The 24,683-nt window shown below is 46.8% G+C and overlaps 1 protein-coding gene across 3 annotated transcripts in view; it reads left to right on the forward strand.

Moving 5' to 3' along the window:
- txnrd2.2 (thioredoxin reductase 2, tandem duplicate 2) overlaps positions 1-24,683 on the forward strand; it is a 154,756-nt gene that overhangs the window by 118,575 nt on the left and 11,498 nt on the right. For all 3 annotated transcript variants that reach the window (XM_072472671.1, XM_072472768.1, XM_072472864.1), the window contains 3 exons: positions 7,449-7,585; positions 8,619-8,714; positions 10,261-10,353. In XM_072472671.1, coding sequence (XP_072328772.1) covers positions 7,449-7,585; positions 8,619-8,714; positions 10,261-10,353 — 326 coding nt within the window. The remainder of the gene's footprint in view (positions 1-7,448; positions 7,586-8,618; positions 8,715-10,260; positions 10,354-24,683) is intronic.

The following is a 24,683-nucleotide window of genomic DNA, read 5'->3' on the forward strand; positions in this document are numbered from 1 at the left end:
TTTTAATTATTCACGAACCTTATTTCATAAAGCCAATCATTACAAATGCAATCAGGAAGCAATAAGCCGAACAATTAACCATCAAGTGTAAATATATTTTGTGATTTTGTTTTGAGAAATGTTGTAGATTGCAGATATTGGTGGTATTGCACATTTTTCTTACCATGGTATTTACAGGAAACTGCATTGACCGCATAATTATTTTTCTAGGTAATCGTACGATTGTTTATAAGAAGGTTTATCTTTCTAATCTCCTTTAGCCATACACACCTTTGAGACCTCTGCATTCCTCACTGCTGCTCTCCTGCACATCCTCAATTTTCTTTCCTCCGTGATTATTAATAATAATAATAACCTTTATCAGTGTCACAAGTAAGCTTACATTGACACTGCAATGAAGTTACCGTGAAAAGCCCCTAGTCGCCACTTTCCGGCGCCTGTTCGGATGCACAGAGGGAGAATTCAGAATGTCCAATTCACCTGACAGCACGTCTTTCGGGACTTTGTGGGAGGAAACCGGAGCACCCGGAGGAAATCCACGCAGCCACGGGGAGAACGTGCGGACACTGCATAGACAGTGACCCAAGCCGGGAATCGAACCTGGCACTATGAAGCAACAGTGCTAACCACTGTGCTGCCTTGCCGCCCATGTGCTACCTTGATTGGTAGCAATGACTTAAGCTGTCTGCATCTTCAGATTAGCATTCCCTCCCTAAACCACTCCATGTGTCCTTCTATAAAACCTTCAAACCTATCTCTGACCAAACCTTTTGTCACCTGTCCTAAGTCCCCATCTTTGGCTTGTGTTCTAATCCCAGTTAGTGTTACTACTCGACGGGAAGGTCCAAGAATGGAACCCTGACTCAGAAGACTAATGTTTTATTTTAATTGGAAAACATGGAGGAAAAGAGTCGCAGGATAATTAGTTTTTTAACAACAACAAGAAACAAAATGTATTAAACACGATGAGTTTGATTATAATACGGTACTTCTTCATTCCCCCTTACCTTCACAAATGTCCACAGATCTCAAGGGTAATGTCCCACTGAAGCCAAATGGGAGATGTCACGCAATCAATTTTCCATGGATTTCTCCTCAAATAACCCATTGATGATTGTCACATGAGTGTTTCCAAACTCCTCTCAGAAAGACTTCCAAATTCTCTTTCCTAAAATGCTTTCCATCAGATGTTTTAATCAAGAATCTGCCACCATGTTTTCATACTATCCTTTCAAACAAAGCTTTCTTTTCACTGCTTTAACAAGGATCCACATCCAGGTTTTCCAACTCTCCTTTCAGTATTCAGTATTCCTTTGTCTTAAATCCAAAGGATATGCGTCCTATCGAAAGGACAGGCAGATGGGCAAAGGGGGTGGGGTTGCATTGTTAGTAAGGAATGAAGTTAAATCGATAGCAAAGAGTGATATAAGATCAGAAGGCATAGAATCTCTGTTGAGTTGAGGAATCGCAAAGGTAAAAAGACCCTGATAGGAGTTATGTACAGGTCCCCTAGCAGTAGTCAGGATGTGGGGCAGAAAATAAATCAGGAAATAGAAAAGGCATGTAAAAAAGGCAATATTACAATACTCATGCGGGACTTCAATATGCAGGTGGACTGGGAAAATCAGGTTGCTCGTGGATCCCAAGAAAAGGAATTTGTGGAATGTCTAAGAGATGTTTATTTTGGAGCAGCTTGTGACAGAGCCTACTAGACTTGATTAGGTAACTTAAAGTGAAGGAACCCTTAGGGAGCAGTGACCGCAATATGATAGAATTTACCCTGCAGTTTGAGAGGTAGAAGCTGCAATCATATGTAGCGGAATTACAATTAAATAAGGGTAACTACAAAGACAAGAAGGAGGAGCTGGCCAGAGTTGATTGGAAAAGGAGCCGAGCAGGGAAGACAGTGGAACAGCAATGGCAGGGGTTTATGGGGATTATTCGGGAGGCCCAATAGAAATTCATCCCAGCGAGGAGGAAACGTGCTAAGGGGAGGACAAGGCACCCATGGCTGATGAGGGAAGTCAAGGACAGCATAAAACCTAAAGAAAAAGCATACAAAGTGGCGAGGCTTAGTGAGAAGCCAGAGGATTGGGAAGCCTTTAAAAGCGAGCAGAGGACAATTAAAAAAGCAATAAGGGGGGAGAAGATGAAGTATGAGTGCAAGCTAGCTAGTAATATACAGGAAGATAGGAAAAGTCTTTATCAATATATAAAAGTTAAGAGAGAGGCAAAAATAGACATTGGACCACTGGAAAATGTGGCTGGAGAAGTAATAATAGGAAACAAAGAAATGGCAAATGAACTGAATAGTTACTTTGCATCAGTCTTCACGGTGGAAGACACCAGTGGGATGCCAGAACTCCAGGAGAACCAGGGGGCAGAGGTGAGTGCAGTGGCCATCACTAAGGAGAAGGTTCTGGGGAAACTGAAAGGGCTGAATGTGGATAAATCACCTGGACCGGATGGACTACACACCAGGGTTCGAAAAGAGATAGCTGAGGAGATTGTGGAGGCATTGGTGGTGATCTTTCAGGAGTCACTGGAGGCAGGAAAGATCCCAGAGTGGAAAGTGGCGAATTTAACACCCCTGTTTAAGAAGGGAGGGAGCAGAAGACGGGAAATTATAGGCCAGTTAGCCTGACTTCGGTCATTGGTACGATTTTAGGGTCCATTATTAAAGATGAGGTTGCGGAGTACTTGGAAGTGCATGATAAAATAGGACTGAGTCAGCATGGCTTCGTCAAGGGGGGGTCATGTCTGACAAATCCGTTCAAGTTCTTTGGGGAAGTAACAAGGAAATTAGGCAAAGGAGAACCAGTGGACGTGATTTATTTAGATTTCCAGAAGGCCTTTGACAAGGTGCCGCATAGGAGACTGTTAAATAAGTTAAGAGCCCATGGTGTTAAGGGTCAGATCCTGGCATGGATAGAGGAATGGCTGACTGGCAGAAGGCAGAGAGTGGGGATAAAGGGGTATTTTTCAGGATGGCAGCCGGTGACTAGTGGTGTACCTCGGGTCGGTGCTGGGACCACAACTTTTCACAATATACATTAATGATCTGGAGGAAGGAACTGAAGGCACTGTTGCTAAGTTTGCAGATGATACAAAGATCTGCAGAGGGGCAGGTAGTATTGAGGAAGCAAGGGGGCTGCAGAAGGACTTGGACAAGCTAGGAGAGTGGGCAAAGAAGTGGCAGATGGAATACAATTTAGAAAAGTGTGAGGTATGCACTTTGGAAGGAGAAATGGAGGTGTAGACTATTTTCTAAATGGGAAAATGCTTAGGAAATCAGAAGCACAAAGGGACTTGGGAGTCCTTGTTCACGATTCTCTTAAGATTAACGTGCAGGTTCAGTCGGCAGTTAGGAAGGCTAATGCAATGTTAGCATTCATGTCGAGAGCGAGAATACAAGAGCTGGGATGTACTTCTGAGGCTGTATAAGGCTCTGGTCAGACCCCATTTGGAGTATTGTGAGCAGTTTTGGGCCCCATATCTAAGGAAGGATGTGCTGGCCTTGGAAAGGGTCCAGAGGAGGTTCACAAGAATGATCCCTGGAATGAAGAGCTTGTCGTTTGAGGCACAGTTGAGGACTCTGGGGCTGTACTCATTGGAGTTTAGAAGGATGAGGAGGATCTTATTGAAACACAGGATACTGCGAGGCCTGGATAGAATGGACGTGGAGAGGATGTTTCCACTTGTAGGAAAAAGTAGAAGCAGAGGACACAATCTCAGACTGAAGGGCTGATCCTTTAAAACAGAGATGGGAGGAATTTCTTCAGCCCGAGGGTGGTGAATCTCTGGAACTCTTTGCTCAGAAGGCTGTGGAGGCCAAATCACTGAGTGTCTTTGAGACAGAGATAGATAGGTTTTTGATCAATAAGGGGATCAAGGATTATGGGGAGAAGGCAGGAGAATGGAAATGAGAAAATATCAGCCATGATTGAATGGCGGAGCGGACTCGATGAGCCAAATAGCCTAATTCTGCTCCTATGTCTTATGGTCTTAGGTTGCTGATTCAACTCTGGCTCGAAGGAAGACTTGCCTCCCGTTTTAGGGCAGCACAGTAGCACAGTGGGTAGCACAGTTGCTTCACAGCTCCAGGGTCCCAGGTTCGATTCCCGGCTTGGGCCACTGTCTGTGCAGAGTCTGCACGTTCTCCCCGTGTCTGCGTGGGTTTCCTCTAGGTGCTCCGGTTTCCTCCCACAAGTCCCAAAAGACGTGCTTGTTAGATGAATTGGACATTCTGAATTCTCCCTCTGTGTCCCCGAACAGGGGCCGGAGTGTGGCAACTCGGGGATTTTCACAGTAACGTCATTACAGTGTTAATGTAAGCCTACTTGTGTACCCGAACAGGCACCGGAGTGTGGCGACTAGGGGATTTTCACAGTATTTGTGACAATAAAGATTATTATTATTATTATTAATGCCTTTGCAAAACTGATCCAGTCACCGATTGCTCCACAATTATTTGAACTCCATTATCCTGTCAACTGGCGGCATGGTAGCACAGTGGTTAGCACAGTCACTTCACAGCTCCCAGGTTCGATTCCCGGCTTGGGTCACTGTCTGTGCGGAGTCTGCACGGTCTCCCCGTGTCTGCATGGGTTTCCTCCGGGTGCTCCGGTTTCCTCCCACAGTCCAAAGATGTGCAGGTTAGGTGGATTGGCCATGCTAAGTTGCTCTTAGTGTTAAAAAAAAAAGGTAAGGTGGGGTTACTGGGTTATGGGGATAGGATGCAGGCTCGTGCCTCCTGCACTTTAAATTCTATGATTCTATGAACTACCATTCACAGTCTGTGGTAAGATATCACAAACATTAGAACCACTTCAGATATATTCTCACTATCCAACTCCTCAGCTCTGTTATGGATCCAGTTTCCTCTGTTCCTTTAACTCCATGCTTCCTGGAAACACCTCGTCATTTCTCTAGTTTCCTTAACTAGCTGTCGTTTAGATTTCTGGCACTGGCTCTTCTTCCTGTCACCAACTGCTGTGAATTCAGTTAAACATGATCACAAAAACAAATGGCCTTCCTCCCGTAAAGGTGCTCCTGGTTGCTAAGCAACCACTCATTCCTTCTCCACGCGTTTATTTACTTTTCAGGCCTTAAAAACACTCGGCACAATAGAAACACAGTATAACGAGAACAAAAAAACCCAGATGCAATGAATTTAACGCTTTACCCTTCCTTACCACTAAAATAAACCTACTCAGGTCTATACCTTATTTCTAACATTTAACGATACAAATATAACTCATCTAAAATTACCTCAGCTTTCCTGACACCTGATATCAAATGTTATTCTGTTGTGTTGTATCACGCGCCTCTAGACGTATCACTCCGTTAAAGAGGATATACAAAGGCAAGTTGTTGGTATCGTGTGATTGTAAAGCTTGCATATTTCCCCACTTGGCGTTCCGCACAATTTGTTCTTGTGATAGTCAGAGGGTGGTGCAGTCTATTTTTTAGGCCACGTTTGATCTTGGGATATGGGATCACTGGCAAGCCCGTTATCTATTCCTCACATTAGCCTGAGGGCAGTGTTACAGCCCACGAGTGGACCATTCAGCCGATCTAGTGCCTTTGATTTTCTCTGCAAGCCATTCAGTCTAATTCCACTCCACCTTTTGCACCCAAAAACCTTTAATTTTGCTTTTCAAACAATTGGCTGATGTTTTATTAACCTTCTCTCTAATTACTATGTTCAGCTCAGAGCTGAGAAAATGATTAATATGCCAGAATTTTATCCTCCTGTTACAACGTGTAATCAGACTTTCAGTAGAAAAAAACACTCCCAACTATTAAGTTTCTGGCGTGGCAGGGTGCATACACTTGTCCCAACTCTGCCTTTTTCTTCCTATTTAATTTATTCTGAGAACTGTTGGACTGGGAAATCTGCCCAGATTTTGGAGGTGTAACCTATTGACCCAGTTACTGTAAATCTGTGACATAAGCTGCACATTTCTGGCAAGTTTTTGCACTTGGGCAACTTTGGGTGTGTGACCTGCGTATCGAGACAGATCATCTTCAGGAAACGTGGCCTAAAGGTCATGAGCAGCCTCTGGACAAATTCAATCAGTTTTACAGTAATGTCTTGTGAGTTGTACCACCAGTGCCACAGGACAACAACTTTCATTTATTTAGTGCCTTTAATGTGCTGAAACGCCACGAGGCACTTCCACAGGAGCGATGATCAAAGCTTTTTTGACGTATTAGGACAGTGATGGACGGTTTGGTCAAAGAGGGAAAGTTTAGGAAGCATCTTGAGGGAGGAGAAGAGAGGTTTAGGGAGGAAACTCCAGGAGCAGCACTGGATGATTATCGGAGATGCACAAAAGACCTGAATTGGAGAAGTAAAGAGATCTCAGAGAGTTTGTAGGACTTGGAGGATGTTAAAGAGTTCTGGCTGGGTATGGCTGTGAAGGAATTTTAAAAAAATAAATAAATTTAGAGTATCCAATTATTTTTTTTCCAATTAAGGGGCAATTTAGCGTGGCCAACCCACGCAGACACGGGGAGAATGTGCAAACTCCACACGGACAGTGACCCAGGGCCGGGATTCGAACCCGGGTCCTCAGCGCCGTAGGCAGCAATGCTAACCACTGTGCCACCGTGCTGCCCATGTGGATTGACGTGGGGCTAATGGCTTAAAAATCCATATTTGTCGATTGGGTTTACACAATAGTTACCTTACCAAACAGGAGCAGTAAGTTATTGGACAAATTTCATGTCTGAGTGGCAAGTGCAGTCAGCTGCCGAGATCAATCTCTGACAGGATCTCTCTCTCCAGCTGTCAGTGACTCTTGGGAAGAAGACTATGTTAATGTCTGCCAGGCTTGATGAGTGTCTCCAGATCACTGCCCAGTGCCGCTGAAGCAAGCTGAAGGCCGACAATCGTACAACAAATGTCCCGCTGTAACTTTGCTGCCAAGTCCCGCTCTTCCACGTAGCTGAAGACCTGCTTTCATGCAGACGCATTACTTTGAAACATTAAAACAGATTTGGTGTGTCTGTCTGGCAATGGTATTTGCAAGTCAAACTCCATGGGTGAATAGCTTGGATGAAAGTCAGGCTGGATTGGTGATAGTTTTCTGTCACATTATTGAGCAAGGCTGATGCAAGAGCAGCCGTAGAAATTGGAGAAGTATTTGACTTTTAAGAAATGTCATGTCTTGTCCGCCAGAGAAAAATATATAACGCCCCTGTTCAAAATTTGCAAGTCCAGCTACTGATCTAAGGAATTCACAGACATATGTGGCCACCTGTGAATTTCAGGTTCCAAATCGATTACTGTCTTTTTCTCTGTTTTGAAGATTGTTTTGCATCTGTAACAAAGCGTGACACCTGAACCTCATGGACGCGTGCTCGGTGTAATTGCACACTGTCTGGGAAAAGTGACATCCTTCCTTTACTGATTACACACTTACCTTCCCAATTGGTTGCAGGTCGAGCGCCTGAAACAGGAGGCCTGCATCTCGACAAAGCCGGGGTCCAGATTAACCCAGAAACAGGGAAAGTCATTGTGGGGGAAAACGAAGAAACTTCAGCTTCTCACATCTATGCAATTGGAGATATAGCAGAGGTAGGACATGATCCAGCTATTGCTACCTACAAAATACGAACTTTAGGTTTCATTTATTGTAGTTTGTGTGGAATGCATTGCGTTTGACAAGGGGAAATTGGTAGCAGGATTATTCTTCTGTTCTGCTGTAATTTTAATGGCATTTGGCATTCGATGCTGCATTACTTGTAGTTGCTTATCACAATTCAGGCTGACAGACATTGAAATTTCAGCACCTTAAACTCAGTCCATAAATTGTTCAGCAGCTGACACTTTCATGACTTGCAATCCTGAGGGTGTTCCTTCTGCACTGGTACAGCCTATCTCACCCATCCAAAACAAAAAAGCTGACAGTACTTTACTTTAATATTGCAGCATGGTGGCACAGTGGTTAGCACTGCTGCCTCTCAGCACCAGGGACCCGGGTTCAATACCTGCCTTGGGTGACTGGGTGGAGTTTGCACATTCTCCCCGTGTCTGCGTGGGTTTCCTCTGGGTGCTCCGATATCCTCCCACAGTCCAAAGATGGGCAGGTTAGGTGGATTGACCACGGTAAATTGCCCCTTGGTGTCCAAAGATGTGCAGGTTAGGTGGGTTGTGGGGAGAGGGCAGAGGAGTGGGTCTAGGTAGGGTGCTCTTTCAGAGGGTCAGTGCAGACTCAATGGGCCAAATGGCCTCCTTTTGCACTGTACGGATATTGACTTTTCACAGTAACTTCATTGCAATGTTAATGTAAGCCCACTTGTGACAATAAAGATTATTATTATCAGAAAGACCTTTTGCTATCTCAGAGGAAGATGCAGTCAGCTTTGACCATGTTAAAGGCAGAAACGGCAGCTACTTGCAATGGGCTAAATAGCGAAAATGAGGGCAACTATACATAACTAAGAGATACAAAACATGCCTACCAGTCTTTTGTACAGTACAATCTTGTGCAATATCTCCTGTGATTAATAGTAATGTCATAAATAAGCAGCCAGGGACAAATTGGAACACTAATAAATATTATTTTATTCAAGGGAGGTTTTGTTCATTTTACCTCTTTGTTTAACAGGGCCGACCGGAGCTGACGCCGACAGCTATCAAAGCTGGGAAGCTGTTGGCACATAGACTTTTTGGCAAATCTACTGGGCTGATGGACTATGACAACGTGAGTAAACCTTGTGGATAAATTCTACAGCAGTCAGCTCAAAAAGGATTTTGTCTCAGTCAGTCCATTGTAGAAAGGTTTTAATTGTGTGCCCATGTGAAACGGGATATTTATAGACGATACAATTGTGATTAGCTTTGCAATTCTACCGAAGGTCAGTGAGACTCTATAACAAGACCTGCTGCTTAATTGGCGAATGGGATATGTGCTCTATTGAGAGATGTTCGTCACCATCTGAGGCTGGTTCGACCGTGGAATTACCTGATACCAGGAGAAGACCAGCTGGTGTGCACTCCGTTGGAAAGGAAAACTTGCATTTACAGGGCACCTTTCAGGATGTAATAGTGCCCCAAAGTGCTTCACAGCCAATGAAGCACTTTTGAAGCGCGTTTACTGATTGGCACGTAAGATACGCGGCAGACAATTTGCACACAAACAGCACTTGAGATAAATGCCCAGATAAGCTGTTTGTGGTATTGGTTGAGGGATCACTATTGGTCAGGACACAGGGCAGCACGTTAGCACAGGGTTAACACAGTTTCTTCACAGCGCCAGGGTCCCAGGTTCGATTCCCGGCTTGGGTCACAGTCTGTGCGGAGTCTGCACGTTTCTCCCCGTTTCTCCCCGTGTCTGCGTGGGTTTCCTCCGGGTGCTCCGGTTTCCTCCCACAGTCCAAAGATGTGCAGGTTAGGTGGATTGGACATTCTAAATTGCCCTTAGTATCCAAAAAGGTCAGGTGGGGTTACTGGGATAAGAACATAAGAACTAGGAGCAGGAGCAGGCCATCTGGCCCCTCGAGCCTGCTCCACCATTCAATGAGATCATGGCTGATCTTTTGTGGACTCAGCTCCACTTTCCAGCCCGAACGCCATAACCCTTAATCCCTTTATTCTTCAAAAAACTATCTATCTTTATCTTAAAAACATTTAATGAAGGAGCCTCTACTGCTTCACTGGGCAAGGAATTCCATAGATTCACAACCCTTTGGGTGAAGAAGTTCCTCCTAAACTCAGTCCTAAATCTACTTCCCCTTATTTTGAGGCTATGCCCCCTAGTTCTGCTTTCACCCGCCAGTGGAAACAACCTGCCCGCATCTATCCTATCTATTCCCTTCATAATCTTATATGTTTCTATAAGATCCCCCCTCATCCTTCTAAATTCCAACGAGTACAGTCCCAGTCTACTCAACCTCTCCTCGTAATCCAACCCCTTCAGCTCTGGGATTAACCTAGTGAATCTCTTCTGCACACCCTCCAGTGCCAGTACGTCCTTTAAGGGGATAGGGTGGAGGCGTTGGGCCTAAGTAGGGTGCTCTTTCCAAGGGCCCGTGCAGACTCGATGGGTCGAATGGCCTCCTTCTGCACTGTAAATTCTATGAACTCCACTACTGTTGTTTGGAATTCTGCCATGTGGATCTTTATGCATTCACCTGCGTGAATGAGGGTGATGAGGTTGGACACCTAACTTACAACATGAGGTGGGGATTGTGGCATTTATCTAGTCAGAATGTTTATATCCAGTTCAAATGCTTGCTTTATATATGTAGGTTGCCACGACAGTTTTCACACCATTGGAGTATGGCTGTGTAGGCCTATCTGAGCAAGAGGCAGTGCAGCGCCATGGTGAAGACAACATCGAGGTAGGGAGTGCAAATATTCGCTCTTCTCTGTGGTATAGTTCTCTTGCGTCTTGGTTGTTCTGTTTAAGTTTCATGGGCCTGTGGCTTTGGAAAGATTTTTTTTAAATTAATTTGCGGGATGTGGGGCGTCGCTGGTTAGGCCCACATTTATTGACCATCCCTAGTTGCCCTTCAGAAGGTGGTGGCGAGCTGCCCTCCTGAACCGCTGCAGTCCCGGAGGTGTCGGTACACAAGGAGGGTGTTCCAGGATAGCCACAGTGAAGGAACGCCGATATTTTTCCAAGTCGGAGTGGTGAGGTACTTGGAGAGGAACCTTAGGGGACAATTTTGGTGCTGTACATTTTACTTAGTTCAAATGAACTGATCATTCTAACTTCCCATTTTTGCTGCGTTATTTATGTTGTCTTCTTAAAATTCTTGAACAATTGTTTTTAAGCACAATAAATAATTTCTAATCATCAGGAGCAGACTGCATGATGATAGCTGCAGAGTTACTTTAATTGGACTCCCCCGATAAGTATTTAGTTGCTCCCCCTAGTTAGTGCCGGGAGCTTGTTCAATGTTACAGGTTCAGAATCATTCCTCAATCTGAGATTTAGATGACCTCTGTCGGGGTGCTGGGAGGAATCTGCAATTAGCCTCTGCATGGCTGTTTTGAAGCCCGAAATTGTACAAAGTCTTGATTGCCATCTGGTGGCCTCTGCTGGAACTGAACTTGCACGAACCCTGGGAGTGAACAGGATGGAACTTGGATGTGATGCCTCTGCAGTTGAGTATCCATTGCATTTCATGTCAAAGCTCTCACATATAGATTGACAACTCAAACAAGGCACCAGAGAATATCCAGTGCCGATACAGCAGCCCCTTTGCTCGGAAACTTAGGGAACAGAAATCACTCCAATTAGAACATCTTGTGTGGAGCTCCACTGATTCAGATTAAAATTTCTGCAGATGGGGATCTGATGCCAAATGTTCTGAGCCCGAGTCTGTCTCCGATGGTATGCAGCGTCTAAGTGAATATAAGTTGTCGAATAGTCCACAGCACAAGAGGAGCACAGACAGTCCATCATGTCGGTGCCAGCTCTTTGAAAGAGGTGACCAATTGGGTTCTTCTCCCCTCTTTCCCTAAAACCATGCAATGTTTTCCTTTTCAAGCCATGGAGAAAACAACAAGGAGCTACAGGTTCCCCTCCCGAGAGGTGCAAACTTGAACATATTTCCTTTGTCTGCAGAAAACGGGTCTCTGTATGAATGTGCCTCACTTCTAGTCAGCCTAAATGAGCCATGCTGCAAGCTCAGCTGATTATCTTAAGTTGGTTGTTGATTTAGCTTTTAGCACAGTCTGAATTGTTCAGAAAGTGCTGCCCAATTACAGAATGACATCCAACAGGCATTTTGTTTTGAGTTTTGCCAGCACAGGTTTGTTGAGTACGGTCTGTACTCTGCCTTTTACACACACCTGCTACGTCAACAATACTTTTCCTTTTCCCCCGTTCTTGGGCGGCACAGTAGCACAGTGGTTAGCACTGTTGCTTCACTGCTCCAAGGCCCCAGGTTCGATTCCCGGCTTGGGTCACTGTGCGGAGTCTGCACGTTCTCCCCGTGTCTGCGTGGGTTTCCTCCGGGTGCTCTGGTTTCCTCCCACAAGTTCCGAAAGACGTGCTTGTTAGATAATTTGGATATTCTGAATTCTCCCTCTGTGTACCCGAACAGGCGCCAGAATGAGGCGACTAGGGGCTTTTCACAGTAACTTCATTGCAGTGTTAATGTAAGCCTACTTGTGCCAATAAAGATTATTAGCTGGTTACTGACTCTTCTGCCAGTGGAAATAGTTTCTTCCTGTCTATATGAAAATCCCTCACAATTTTGAGCACTTTGATTAAATCTCCCGGTAATCATTTCTGCGATAGAGATAACAATCCCAGCTACTCAAGGAATTCCTCATACCTGATGCAATTCTAGTATGTCTCCTTAAACCCTCTGACATCCTAAAATGTGGTGCAGAGTTGGGTGCAATATTCTAGCTCAGGGGCAACCAGTAATTTGTAAAGGCTTACCATAACTTCCTTGCCTTTTGTATTCTGGATGAGAAGGAAAGGAATTTCATTTTTTTTCCCCACTGAGTAATGTCAGTCCTGGGAATAGGATGCTTTCACTTTTACGCTAAGTGTAACCATTAAATGCTTGCAAATGAGGTTCGGAACTGATTAAATGCAGGGCAGAATCTCACCCTGCGAGGAACACCTCCGTGTTGCCAGCACAATATTTCCGTTTCACGTGCCAGACATTCTTGTGGCTTCCCTGAGTGAGACTGTGGGCTACTGAGGAATTGTAGGCAGTTCAGTGCTTTGGATGTGTACCAACAAGAAGCTGAGACTTTCCAAACGCACCACACCTAAAAAGGATTGCTTTCATGAAAGAGGAGACTTTCATCTGGCCTGGAGTCAAATGGGTTCCAGAGGTTAAAAAATAAAAAAGCGTTTTTCATGTCCTAAGGATGGCCCAAAGCATCAGGTTAGGCTGAGAAAGGGGCGGGTAGGGCAGGTTTTCCACTCGGGGTTGGACGCGAAGAATCGAGGGGTGGCGATCTTGGTGGGAAAGCGGGTGTCGTTTGAGGCGCTGAACATCGTGGCAGACAATGGAGGTCGGTACGTGATGGTGAGTGGTAAGCTGCAGGGGGTGCGGATGGTACTAGTGAATGTATACGCCCCGAATTGGGACGATGCCGGATTCATGAGGCGCATGTTGGGTCGGATTCCGGACCTGGAGACAGGGAGCTTGATAATGGGGGGGGACTTCAACACGGTGTTGGACCCAGCATTGGACCGCTCCAGGTCCAGGACGGGTAAAAGGCCGGTGGCGGCCAAGGTGCTTAGGGGGTTTATGGAACAGATGGGGGGAGTGGACCCATGGAGGTTTGCCAGGCCGGGGCGCCAGGGAATTTTCTTTTTTATCCCACGTCCATAAGAACATAAGAGGAGAACTAGAAGCAGGAGTAGGCTACCTGGCACCTCGAGCCTGCTCCACCATTCAATGAGATCATGGCAGATCTTTTGTGGTCCCAGTTCCACTTTCCGGCCCGAACACCATAACCCTTAATCCCTTTATTCTTCAAAAAACTATCTATCTTTATCTTAAAAACATTTAATGAAGGAGCCTCTACTGCTTCACTGGGCAAGGAATTCCATAGATTCACAACCCTTTGGGTGCAGAGGTTCCTCCTAAACTCAGTCCTAAATCTACTTCCCCTTATTTTGAAGCTATGCCCCCTAGTTCTGCTTTCACCCGCCAGTGGAAACAACCTGCCCGCATCTATCCTATCTATTCCCTTCATAATTTTATATGTTTCTATAAGATCCCCCTCATTCTTCTAAATTCCAACGAGTACAGTCCCAGTCTACTCAACCTCTCCTTGTAATCCAACCCCTTCAGCTCTGGGATTAACCTAGTGAATCTCCTCTGCACACCTTCCAGACCCAGTGCGTCCTTTCTCAAGTAAGGAGACCAAAACTGAACACAATACTCCAGGTGTGGCCTCACTAACACCTTATACAATTGCAGCATAACCTCCCTAGTCTTAAACTCCATCCCTCTAGCAATGAAGGACAACATTCCATTTGCCTTCTTAATCACCTGTTGCACCTGTAAACCAACTTTTTGCGACTCATGCACTAGCACACCCAGGTCTCTCTGCACAGCAGCATGTTTTAATATTTTATCATTTAAATAATAATCCCTTTTGCTGTTATTCCTACCAAAATGGATAACCTCACATTTGTCAACATTGTATTCCATCTGCCAGACCCTAGCCCATTCACTTAGCCTATCCAAATCCCTCTGCAGACTTCCAGTATCCTCTGCACTTTTTGCTTTACCACTCATCTTAGTGTCGTCTGCAAACGTGGACACATTGCCCGTGGTCCCCAACTCCAAATCATCTATGTAAATTGTGAACAGTTGTGGGCCCAACACTGATACCTGAGGGACACCACTAGCGACTGATTGCCAACCAAAGAAACACCCATTAATCCCCACTCTTTGCTTTCTATTAATTAACCAATCCTCTATCCATGCTACTACTTTCCCCTTAATACCATGCATCTTTATCTTATGCAGCAACCTTTTGTGTGGCACCTTGTCAAAGGCTTTCTGGAAATCCAGATATACCACATCCATTGGCTCCCCATTATCTACCGCACTGGTAACGTCCTCAAAAAATTCCACTAAATTAGTTAGGCACGACCTGCCCTTTATGAACCCATGCTGCGTCTGCCCAATGGGACAATTTCCATCCAGATGCCTCGCTATTTCTTCCTTGATGATAGATTCCAGCATCTTCCCTACTACCGAAGTTAAGCTCACTGGCCTATAATTACCCGCTTTCTGCCTACCTCCTTTTTTAAACAGTGGTGTCACGTTTGCTAATTTCCAATCCGCCGGGACCACCCCAGAGTCTAGTGAATTTTGGTAAATTATCACTGGTGCATTTGCAATTACCCTAGCCATCTCTTTTAGCACTCTGGGATGCATTCCATCAGGGCCAGGAGACTTGTCTACCTTTAGCCCCATTAGCTTGCCCATCACTACCTCCTTGGTGATAACTCCTCTCAAGGTCCTCACCTGTCATAGCTTCATTTCCATCAGTCACTGGCATGTTATTTGTGTCTTCCACTGTGAAGACCGACCCAAAAAACCTGTTCAGTTCCTCAGCCATTTCCTCATCTCCCATTATTAAATCTCCCTTCTCATCCTCAAAAGGACCAATATTTACCTTAGCCACTCTTTTTTGTTTTATATATTTGTAGAAACTTTTACTATCTGTTTTTATATTCTGAGCAAGTTTACTCTCATAATCTATCTTACTCTTCTTTATAGCTTTTTTAGTAGCTTTCTGTTGCCACCTACAGATTTCCCAGTCCTCTAGTCTCCCACTAATCTTTGCTACTTTGTATGCTTTTTCCTTCAATTTGATACTCTCCCTTATTTCCTTAGATACCCACGGTCGATTTTCCCTCTTTCTACCGTCCTTCCTTTTTGTTGGTATAAACCTTTGCTGAGCACTGTGAAAAATCGCTTGGAAGGTTCTCCACTGTTCCTCAACTGTTTCACCATAAAGTCTTTGCTCCCAGTCTACCTTAGCTAGTTCTTCTCTCATCCCATTGTAATCTCCTTTGTTTAAGCACAAAACACTAGTGCTTGATTTTACCTTCTCACCCTCCATCTGTATTTTAAATTCCACCATATTGTGATCGCTCCTTCCGAGAGGATCCCTAACTATGAGATCCTGAATCAACCCTGTCTCATTACACAGGACTAGATCTAGGACCGCTTGTTCCCTCGTAGGTTCCATTACATACTGTTCGAGGAAACTATCGCGGATACATTCTATAAACTCCTCCTCAAGGCTGCCTTGACCAACTTGGTTAAACCAATCGACATGTAGATTAAAATCCCCCATGATAACTGCTGTACAATTTCTACATGCATCTGTTATTTCTTTGTTTATTGCCTGCCCCACCATAACGTTACTATTTTGTGGCCTATAGACTACTCCTATCAGTGACTTTTTCACCTTACTATTCCTGATTTCCACCCAAATGGATTCAACCTTATCCTCCATAGCACCGATGTCATCCCTTACTGTTGCCCGGATGTCATCCTTAAATAACAGAGCTACACCACCTCCCTTACCATCCACTCTGTCCTTCCGAATAGTTTGATGCCCTTGGATATTTAACTCCCAGTCGTGACCATCCTTTAATCATGTTTTAGTAATGGCCACTAAATCATAGTCATTCACGATGATTTGCGCCATCAACTCATTTACCTTATTCTGAATACTACGAGCATTCAGGTAAAGTACACTTATGTTGGCTTTTTTACCTCTGGTTTGAATCTTAACACCTCGATCAGTAACCTCTCCTAAGTTATATTTCCTCTTAACCTTTCTCCTAATTTTCCTTGTCGTTGAACCCATATCTTCATGTAACAACCTGCCGCGTCGCTTACCATTAATGTTTTCACTTCCCGTTTTATTCGTTTTAGTATCCCTGGTCCTATTCACTGAGCTCCCCTCAGTCACTGTACCTTGTACTGTCGCCCTTTTTGATTTTTGACTATGCCTTCTCTGCCTTACACTTTCCCCCTTACTGCCTTTTGTTTCTGTCCCTGTTTTACTACATTCCAACTTCCTGCATCGGTTCCCATCCCCCTGCCACATTAGTTTAAACTCTCCCCAAAAGCTCTAGCAAACCCACCCCCCAGGACATCGGTTCCAGTCCTGCCCAGGTGCAGACCGTCCGGTTTGTACTGGTCCCACCTCCCCCAGAACCGGTTCCAATGTCCCAGGAATTTGAATCCCTCCCTCTTGCACCATCTCTTGAGCCACGCGTTCATCCTATCTATCCTGACATTCCTACTCTGACTAGCTCGTGGCACTGGTAGCAATCCTGAGATTACTACCTTTGAGGTCCTACTTTTTAGTTTAACTCCTAATCCCTGAATTCAGCTTGTAGGACCTCGTCCCGTTTTGTACCTATATTGTTGGTGCCTATGTGCACCACGACAGCTGGCTGTTCACACCCCCCCCCCCCCACCCCCCACACAGAATGTCCTGCAGCCGCTCCGAGACATCCTTGACCCTTGCACCAGGGAGGCAACATACCATCCTGGAGACTCGATTGCGTCCGCAGAACCGCCTGTCTATTCCCCTTACAATTGAGTCCCCTATCACTATAGCCCTGCCATTCTTCTTCCTGCCCAGCTGCGCAGCAGAACCAGCCACGGTGCCATGAACCTGGCTGCTGCTGCCTTCCCCTGGTGAGCCATCTCCCTCAACAGTATCCAAAGCGGTATATCTGTTTTGCAGGGAGATGACCACAGAGGACACCTGCATTGCCTTCCTACTCTTGCTCTGTCTTTTGGTCACCCATTTTCTATCTCCCTCAGTACCTTTCACCTGCGGTGTGACCAACTTGTGCTATCCACGACGTCCTCAGTGTCGCGGATGCTCCAAAGTGAGTCCATCCGCAGTTCCAGAGCCATCAAGCGGTCTAACAGGAGCTGCAACTGGACACACTTCTTGCATGTGAAGGAGCCAGGGACAGTGGACGTGTCCCTGAGCTCCCACATCGGACACGAGGAGCATGACACGAGTCTGAGATCTCCTGCCATGTCTTAAACCTTCGGTTAACTTCAACAATTACAATTTCCCCCCCAAAAACAAAATAAATAAATAAACAACGAAGAAAAAAATAAATAAATATACCAATGAAAAGAAAAAGAAATAAAGCCTACTCCCGGATAGATTTCTTCATTATGAGTAGGGCACTAATCCCGAGAGTGGAGGGCACGGAATATTCAGCCAAAGCTATCTCAGATCATGCCCCGCATTGGGTGGAGCTGGAGTTGGGGGAGGAGAGGGACCAGCGCCCATTGTGGCGCCTCGATGTGGGACTATTGGCGGATGAAGAGGTGAGCGGGCGGATCCGGGGGTGCATTGAAAGGTATTTAGAGGCTAATGACAATGGGGAGGTGCAGGTGGGGGTGGCCTGAGAGGCGCTGAAGGTGGTGGTCAGGGGTGAGCTAATCTCCACTAGGGCCCATAAGGCGAGGAAGGAGAGGAGAGAGAGGGAGAGATTGGTGGGGGAGATATTAAGGGTGGATAGGAGGTATGCAGAGGTCCCCGAGGAGGGATTACTCAAGGAGCGACGAAGCCTCCAGGCCGAATTCGACCTGTTGACTACCAGGAAGCTTAACGTAGGGAAGAGTGAGCTCTTTGTGATACACCCAGGGGACCAGGGAAGGGAGATAGCTGACCTTCCGCTGAAGAGGGCGGAAAGGAGCTTTCGGTACCTGGGGATCCAGGTGGCTAGGAGTTGGGGGGGGCCCTGCACAAGCTCAATTTGACGCGGCTGGTGGAGCAGATGGAGGAGGAGTTTAAAAGGTGGGATATGTTGCCACTGTCGTTGGGTTGGGTGCAGTGGGTGAAAATGACGGTCCTTCCGAGGTTCCTCTTTGTGTTCCAGTGCCTTCCCATCCTGATCCCTAAGGCCTTTTTTATTTAAAAAAAAAAAATATTTTATTGAAAATTTTTGATCAACCATCACAGTACATTGTGTATCCTTTACACAATAATATAACAGTATAAATAACAATGACCTGTTTTATAAACAAAGAATAAATAATATATAACAAAAACTAAAACTAAATGGCAACTGCCTTGTCTCAGATAAACACTCTCCAAAAATATGATTTAACAGTCCAATATACAATTATTTATAGCAACGACCTATACATATTATACATATATATTAACAACCCTGAGAGTCCTTCTGGTTCCTCCCCCCCCCCCCCCCCCCCCCCCCTGGGCTGCTGCTGCTACCTTCTTCTTTTCCATTCCGTCTATCTTTCTGTAAGGTATTCGACGAACGGTTGCCACCGCCTGGTGAACCCTTGAGCCGATCCCCTTAGGACGAACTTAATCCGTTCCAGCTTTATAAATCTTGCCATGTCATTTATCCAGGTCTCCACCCCCGGGGGCTTGGCTTCCTTCCACATCAACAGTATCCTGCGCCGGGCTACTAGGGACGCAAAGGCCAAAACATCGGCCTCTCTCGCCTCCTGCACTCCCGGCTCTTGTGCAACCCCAAATATAGCCAACCCCCAGCTTGGTTCGACCTGGACCCCCACTACTTTCGAAAGCACCTTTGTCACCCCCATCCAGAACCCCTGTAGTGCCGGACATGACCAGAACATGTGGGTGTGATTCGCTGGGCTTCTCGAGCATCTCGCACACCTATCCTCTACCCCAAAAAATTTACTGAGCCGTGCTCCGGTCATATGCGCCCTGTGTAACACCTTAAATTGAATCAGGCTTTGCCTGGCACACGAGGACGATGAGTTTACCCTACTTAGGGCATCCGCCCACAGCCCCTCCTCAATCTCCTCCCCCAGCTCTTCTTCCCATTTCCCTTTCAGCTCATCTACCATAATCTCCCCCTCGTCCCTCATTTCCCTATATATATCTGACACCTTACCGTCCCCCACCCATGTCTTTGACATCACTCTGTCCTGCACCTTATGCGTCGGGAGCTGCGGGAATTCCCTCACCTGTTGCCTCGCAAAAGCCCTCAGTTGCATATACCGGAATGCATTCCCTTGGGGTAACCCATATTTCTCGGTCAGCGCTCCCAGACTTGCGAACTTTCCATCCACAAACAGATCTTTCAGTTGCGTTACTCCTGCTCTTTGCCATATTCCAAATCCCCCATCCATTCTCCCCGGGGCAAACCTATGGTTATTTCTTATCGGGGACCACACCAAGGCTCCCGTCTTTCCCCTATGCCGTCTCCACTGTCCCCAAATTTTCAAAGTCGCCACCACCACCGGGCTTGTGGTGTATTTCTTCGGTGAGAACGGCAATGGGGCCGTCACCATAGCTTGTAGGCTAGTCCCCCTACAGGACGCCCTCTCCAATCTCTTCCACGCCGCTCCCTCCTCTTCTCCCATCCACTTACTCACCATTGAGATATTGGCGGCCCAGTAGTACTCACTTAGGCTCAGTAATGCCAGTCCCCCCCTATCCCTACTACGCTGTAAGAATCCCTTCCTCACTCTCGGGGTCTTCCCGGCCCACACAAAACTCATGATACTCTTTTCGATCCTTTTGAAGAAAGCCTTCATGATCACCACCGGGAGGCACTGAAACACAAAGAGGAATCTCGGGAGGACTACCATTTTAACCGCCTGCACCCTCCCTGCCAGTGACAGGGATACCATGTCCCATCTCTTGAAGTCCTCCTCCATTTGTTCCACCAATCGCGTTAAATTTAACCTATGCAATGTACCCCAATTCTTGGCTATCTGGAGCCCCAAGTAACGAAAGTCCCTTGTTACCTTCCTCAGTGGAAAGTCCTCTATTTTTCTTCTCTGCTCCCCTGGATGCACCACAAACAACTCACTTTTCCCCATGTTCAGTTTATATCCTGAGAATTCTCCAAACTCCCGAAGTGTCCGCATTATCTCTGGCATCCCCTCCGCCGGGTCCGCTACATATAACAACAAATCATCCGCATACAGAGATACCCGGTGTTCTTCTCCTCCTCTAAGTACTCCCCTCCACTTCTTGGAACCCCTCAATGCTATTGCCAGGGGCTCAATCGCCAGTGCAAACAATAATGGGAGCAGAGGGCATTCCTGCCTTGTCCGTCTATGGAGCCGAAAGTATGCAGATCCCCGTCCGTTCGTGACCACACTCGCCACTGGGGCCCTATACAACAGCTGCACCCATCCAACATACTCATCTCCAAAACCAAATCTCCTCAGCACCTCCCACAGATAATCCCACTCCACTCTATCAAATGCTTTCTCGGCATCCATCGCCACCACTATCTCCGCTTCCCCCTCTGGTGGGGGCATCATCATTACCCCTAGCAGCCTCCGTATATTCGTATTCAGCTGTCTCCCCTTCACAAACCCAGTTTGGTCCTCATGGACCACCCTCGGGACACAATCATCTATCCTCATTGCCATTACCTTGGCCAGAATCTTAGCGTCTACATTTAGGAGGGAAATAGGTCTATAGGACCCGCATTGCAGCGGGTCCTTTTCCTTCTTTAGGAGAAGCGATATCGTTGCCTCTGACATAGTTGGGGGCAGCTGTCCCCTTTCCTTTGCCTCATTAAAGGTCCTCATCAATAGCGGGGCGAGCAAGTCCACATATTTCCTGTAAAATTCAACTGGGAATCCATCCGGTCCCGGAGCCTTCCCCGCCTGCATGCTCCTAATTCCTTTCACTACTTCCTCTATTTCAATCTGTGCTCCCAGTCCCACCCTTTCCTGCTCCTCCACCTTGGGAAATTCCAGCCGGTCCAGAAAGCCCATCATTCTCTCCCTCCCATTCGGGGGTTGAGCTTCGTATAATTTTTTATAAAATGCCTTGAACACTCCATTCACTCTCTCCGCTCCCCGCTCCATCTCTCCCTCCTCATCCCTCATTCCCCCTATTTCCCTCGCTGCTCCCCTTTTCCTCAATTGGTGGGCCAGCAACCTGCTCGCCTTCTCCCCATATTCGTACTGTACACCCTGTGCCTTCCTCCACTGTGCCTCTGCAGTACCCGTTGTCAGCAAGTCAAATTCTACGTGTAGCCTTTGCCTTTCCCTGTACAGTCCCTCCTGCGGTGCCTCCGCATATTGCCTGTCCACCCTCAGAAGTTCTTGCAGCAACCGCTCCCGTTCCCTACTCTCCTGCTTTCCTTTATGTGCCCTTATTGATATCAGCTCCCCTCTAACCACTGCCTTCAGCGCCTCCCAGACCACTCCCACCTGGACCTCCCCATTATCATTGAGTTCCAAGTACTTTTCAATGCACCCCCTCACCCTTAGACACCCCCCCTCATCTGCCATTAGTCCCATGTCCATTCTCCAGGGTGGGCGCCCTTCTGTTTCCTCCCCTATCTCCAAGTCCACCCAATGTGGAGCGTGAAACGAAATGGCTATAGCCGTATACTCCGTTCCCCTCACCTTCGGGATCAACGCCCTTCCCAAAACAAAAAAGTCTATTCGCGAATAGACTTTGTGGACATAGGAGAAAAACGAAAACTCCTTACTCCTAGGTCTGCTAAATCTCCACGGGTCTACTCCTCCCATCTGCTCCATAAAATCTTTAAGCACCTTGGCTGCTGCCGGCCTCCTTCCAGTCCTGGACCTCGACCTGTCCAGCCCTGGTTCCAACACCGTATTGAAATCTCCCCCCATTACCAACTTTCCCACCTCTAGGTCCGGGATGCGTCCTAGCATACGCCTCATAAAATTGGCATCATCCCAGTTCGGGGCATATACGTTTACCAAAACCACCGTCTCCCCTCTAAGGCCTTTTTTAAATGGGTCAGCAGGAGCATCATGGGATTCATGTGGGCGATGAAGGCCCCGAGGGTAAAAAGGGTTTCTGGAGCGTGGTAGGGACAATCTATGTGGGTACTACTGGGCTGCCAATGTGGCGATGATCCGTAAATGGATAATGGAGGGAGAGGGGGCGGCGTGGAAGAGGCTGGAGATGGCATCCTGTGTGGGCACGAGTCAGAGCGCTGGTGACGACACAGCTGCCGCCCCCGCCGACAAGGTACACCACGAGTCCGGTGGTGGCGGCGACTCTGAACATTTTGGGGCAGTGGAGGTGCCACAGGGGTGAGCTTGGGGAGGAGAAAGATAAGGGTCTGTGGGCTGATGCCCTGGGTCGGGTTAATCCTTCCTCCTCTTGCGCCTGATACAATTTAAGGTTCTTCACAGAGCACATATGACAGGGGCGAGGTTGAGTAGGTTTTTTGGGGTAGAGGACAGATGTGTGAGGTGCTCGGGGAGACCAGCAAATCACGTCCATGTGTTCTGGGCGTGTCCGGCGCTGGATGGGTTTTGGAGGGGTTTTGCGAGGACTATGTCCAAGGTGGTGAACGCCCGGGTCAAGCCGAGCTGGGGATTAGCATTATTTGGGGTATCGGACGAGCCGGGAGTGCAGGAGGCGAAAGAGGCCGGTATTCTGGCCTTTGCGTCCCTGGTAGCCCGGGGGAGGATTCTGCTACAGTGGAAGGAGGCGAAGCCCCCAAGCGTGGAAGCCTGGATCAGCGACATGGCAGAGTTCATTAAATTGGAGAGGGTAAAGTTTGCCTTGCGAGGGTCTGTGCAAGGGTTCTTCAGGCGGTGGCAACCGTTCCTAGATTTTCTAGCGGAACGTTAGGAGGTGGTCAGCAGCAACAGCCCGGGGGGGGAGGGAGGGGTGGTTTTGGGTAGGTAGGGGTGGTTTCGGGTAGGTGTTTGTTATTGTTTCATGGGGGGGTTTGTACATTGGGGGAATTCGCGATATAAGTGTACGATGTTGATCTGTGTGTTTTATGCCTTTTTTCTGTAAGGGGGAGGGTTTGTTGAAAATTTGCTAAAATTGAATTAAAATATTTTTTTTTTTTTAAAAAAGGATGTCCCAAAGCATTTTGCAGTCAATGAAGTACTTTTAGACTGCAGCCACTGTTGTAATGCAGAAGACCACGGCGGCCAATTTATAGACAGCAAGGTTCCCTAAACAGCAATGGCATAATGACCAGATGATCTGTTTTAATGATGTTGGTTGAGGGATAAATATTGTCCAGGACACTGGACAGAACGCCCCTCCGCTTCTTTGAAATATAACCAGAGGGGCGACAGAGCCTCCGGTTAGTGTCTCATCTGAAAGGGTAGGCGGTGACGCAGTGGTATTGTCACTAGACTAGTAACCCAGAGACCCAGGGGTAATGCTCTGGGGATCCAATCCCACCGGGGCAAATGGTGAAATTTGAATCCAATAAAACCTGGAATTAAAAGTCTAATGATAACCATAGAGCCGTTGTCGTTTGTCCTAAAACCCATCTGGTTCACTAATGTCCTTTAGGGAAGGAAATCTGCCATCCTTACATGGTCTGGCCTACATGTGACTCCAGACCCACTGCAATGTGGCTGACTCTGAAATGCCCTCTGAAAGGGGCGCTTGCATGATGAACCCTGGGATGGGCAATAAGAGTTGGCCCAACCAGTGACAACCCACATCCCATGAATGAACAAAACAAAACTGAATGATGTGCTCAGAAAGAATCATTGAATCCTTACAGTGCAGAAGGAGGCCATTCAGCCCATCAGCATTGGACCTTGGAAAGACCACCCCATCACATGAATCTGCCTCCCATCCATTGACTCCATCTACACCTCCCGCTGCCTGAGGAAAGTGGGCAGCATAATCAAAGATTCCTCCCACCCGGCTTACTCACTCTTCCAATTTCTTCCATCGGGCGGGAGATACAGAAGTCTGAGAATACGCACCAACAGACTCGAACACAGCTTCTTCCCCGCTGTTACCAGACTCCTAAACGACCCTCTTATGGACTGACCTGATTAATACTACACTGCTATATGCTTCACCCAATGCCGGTGCTTATGTAGTTACATTGTGTACCTTGTGTAGCCCTATTATGCATTTTCTTTTATTTCCTTTTCTTCTCGTGTACGTAATGATCTGTTGAGCTGCTCGCAGCAAAATACTTTTCACTGCACCTCGGTATACGTGACAATAAACAAGTCCAATCCAATCCAAGCAACTAGGGCCACAATCCCACTTTATCCTCGTAACCCAGTAAACCCACCTAAGCTTTTGGCCACTAAGGGGCGATTTAGCATGGCCAATCTACCTAACCTGCACATCTCTGGAGTGGGACATGAACCCACGACTTTCTGACTCTGGGGTGAGAGTGCTACCCATTGAGCTGGTGTCTGTGAGTTTTCACAGAAGAGCAAAGTCTAAGAAATTGGAA

This window comes from Scyliorhinus torazame, chromosome 1 (assembly GCF_047496885.1).
Source record: "Scyliorhinus torazame isolate Kashiwa2021f chromosome 1, sScyTor2.1, whole genome shotgun sequence".
Classification (NCBI taxonomy): Eukaryota; Metazoa; Chordata; class Chondrichthyes; order Carcharhiniformes; family Scyliorhinidae; genus Scyliorhinus; species Scyliorhinus torazame.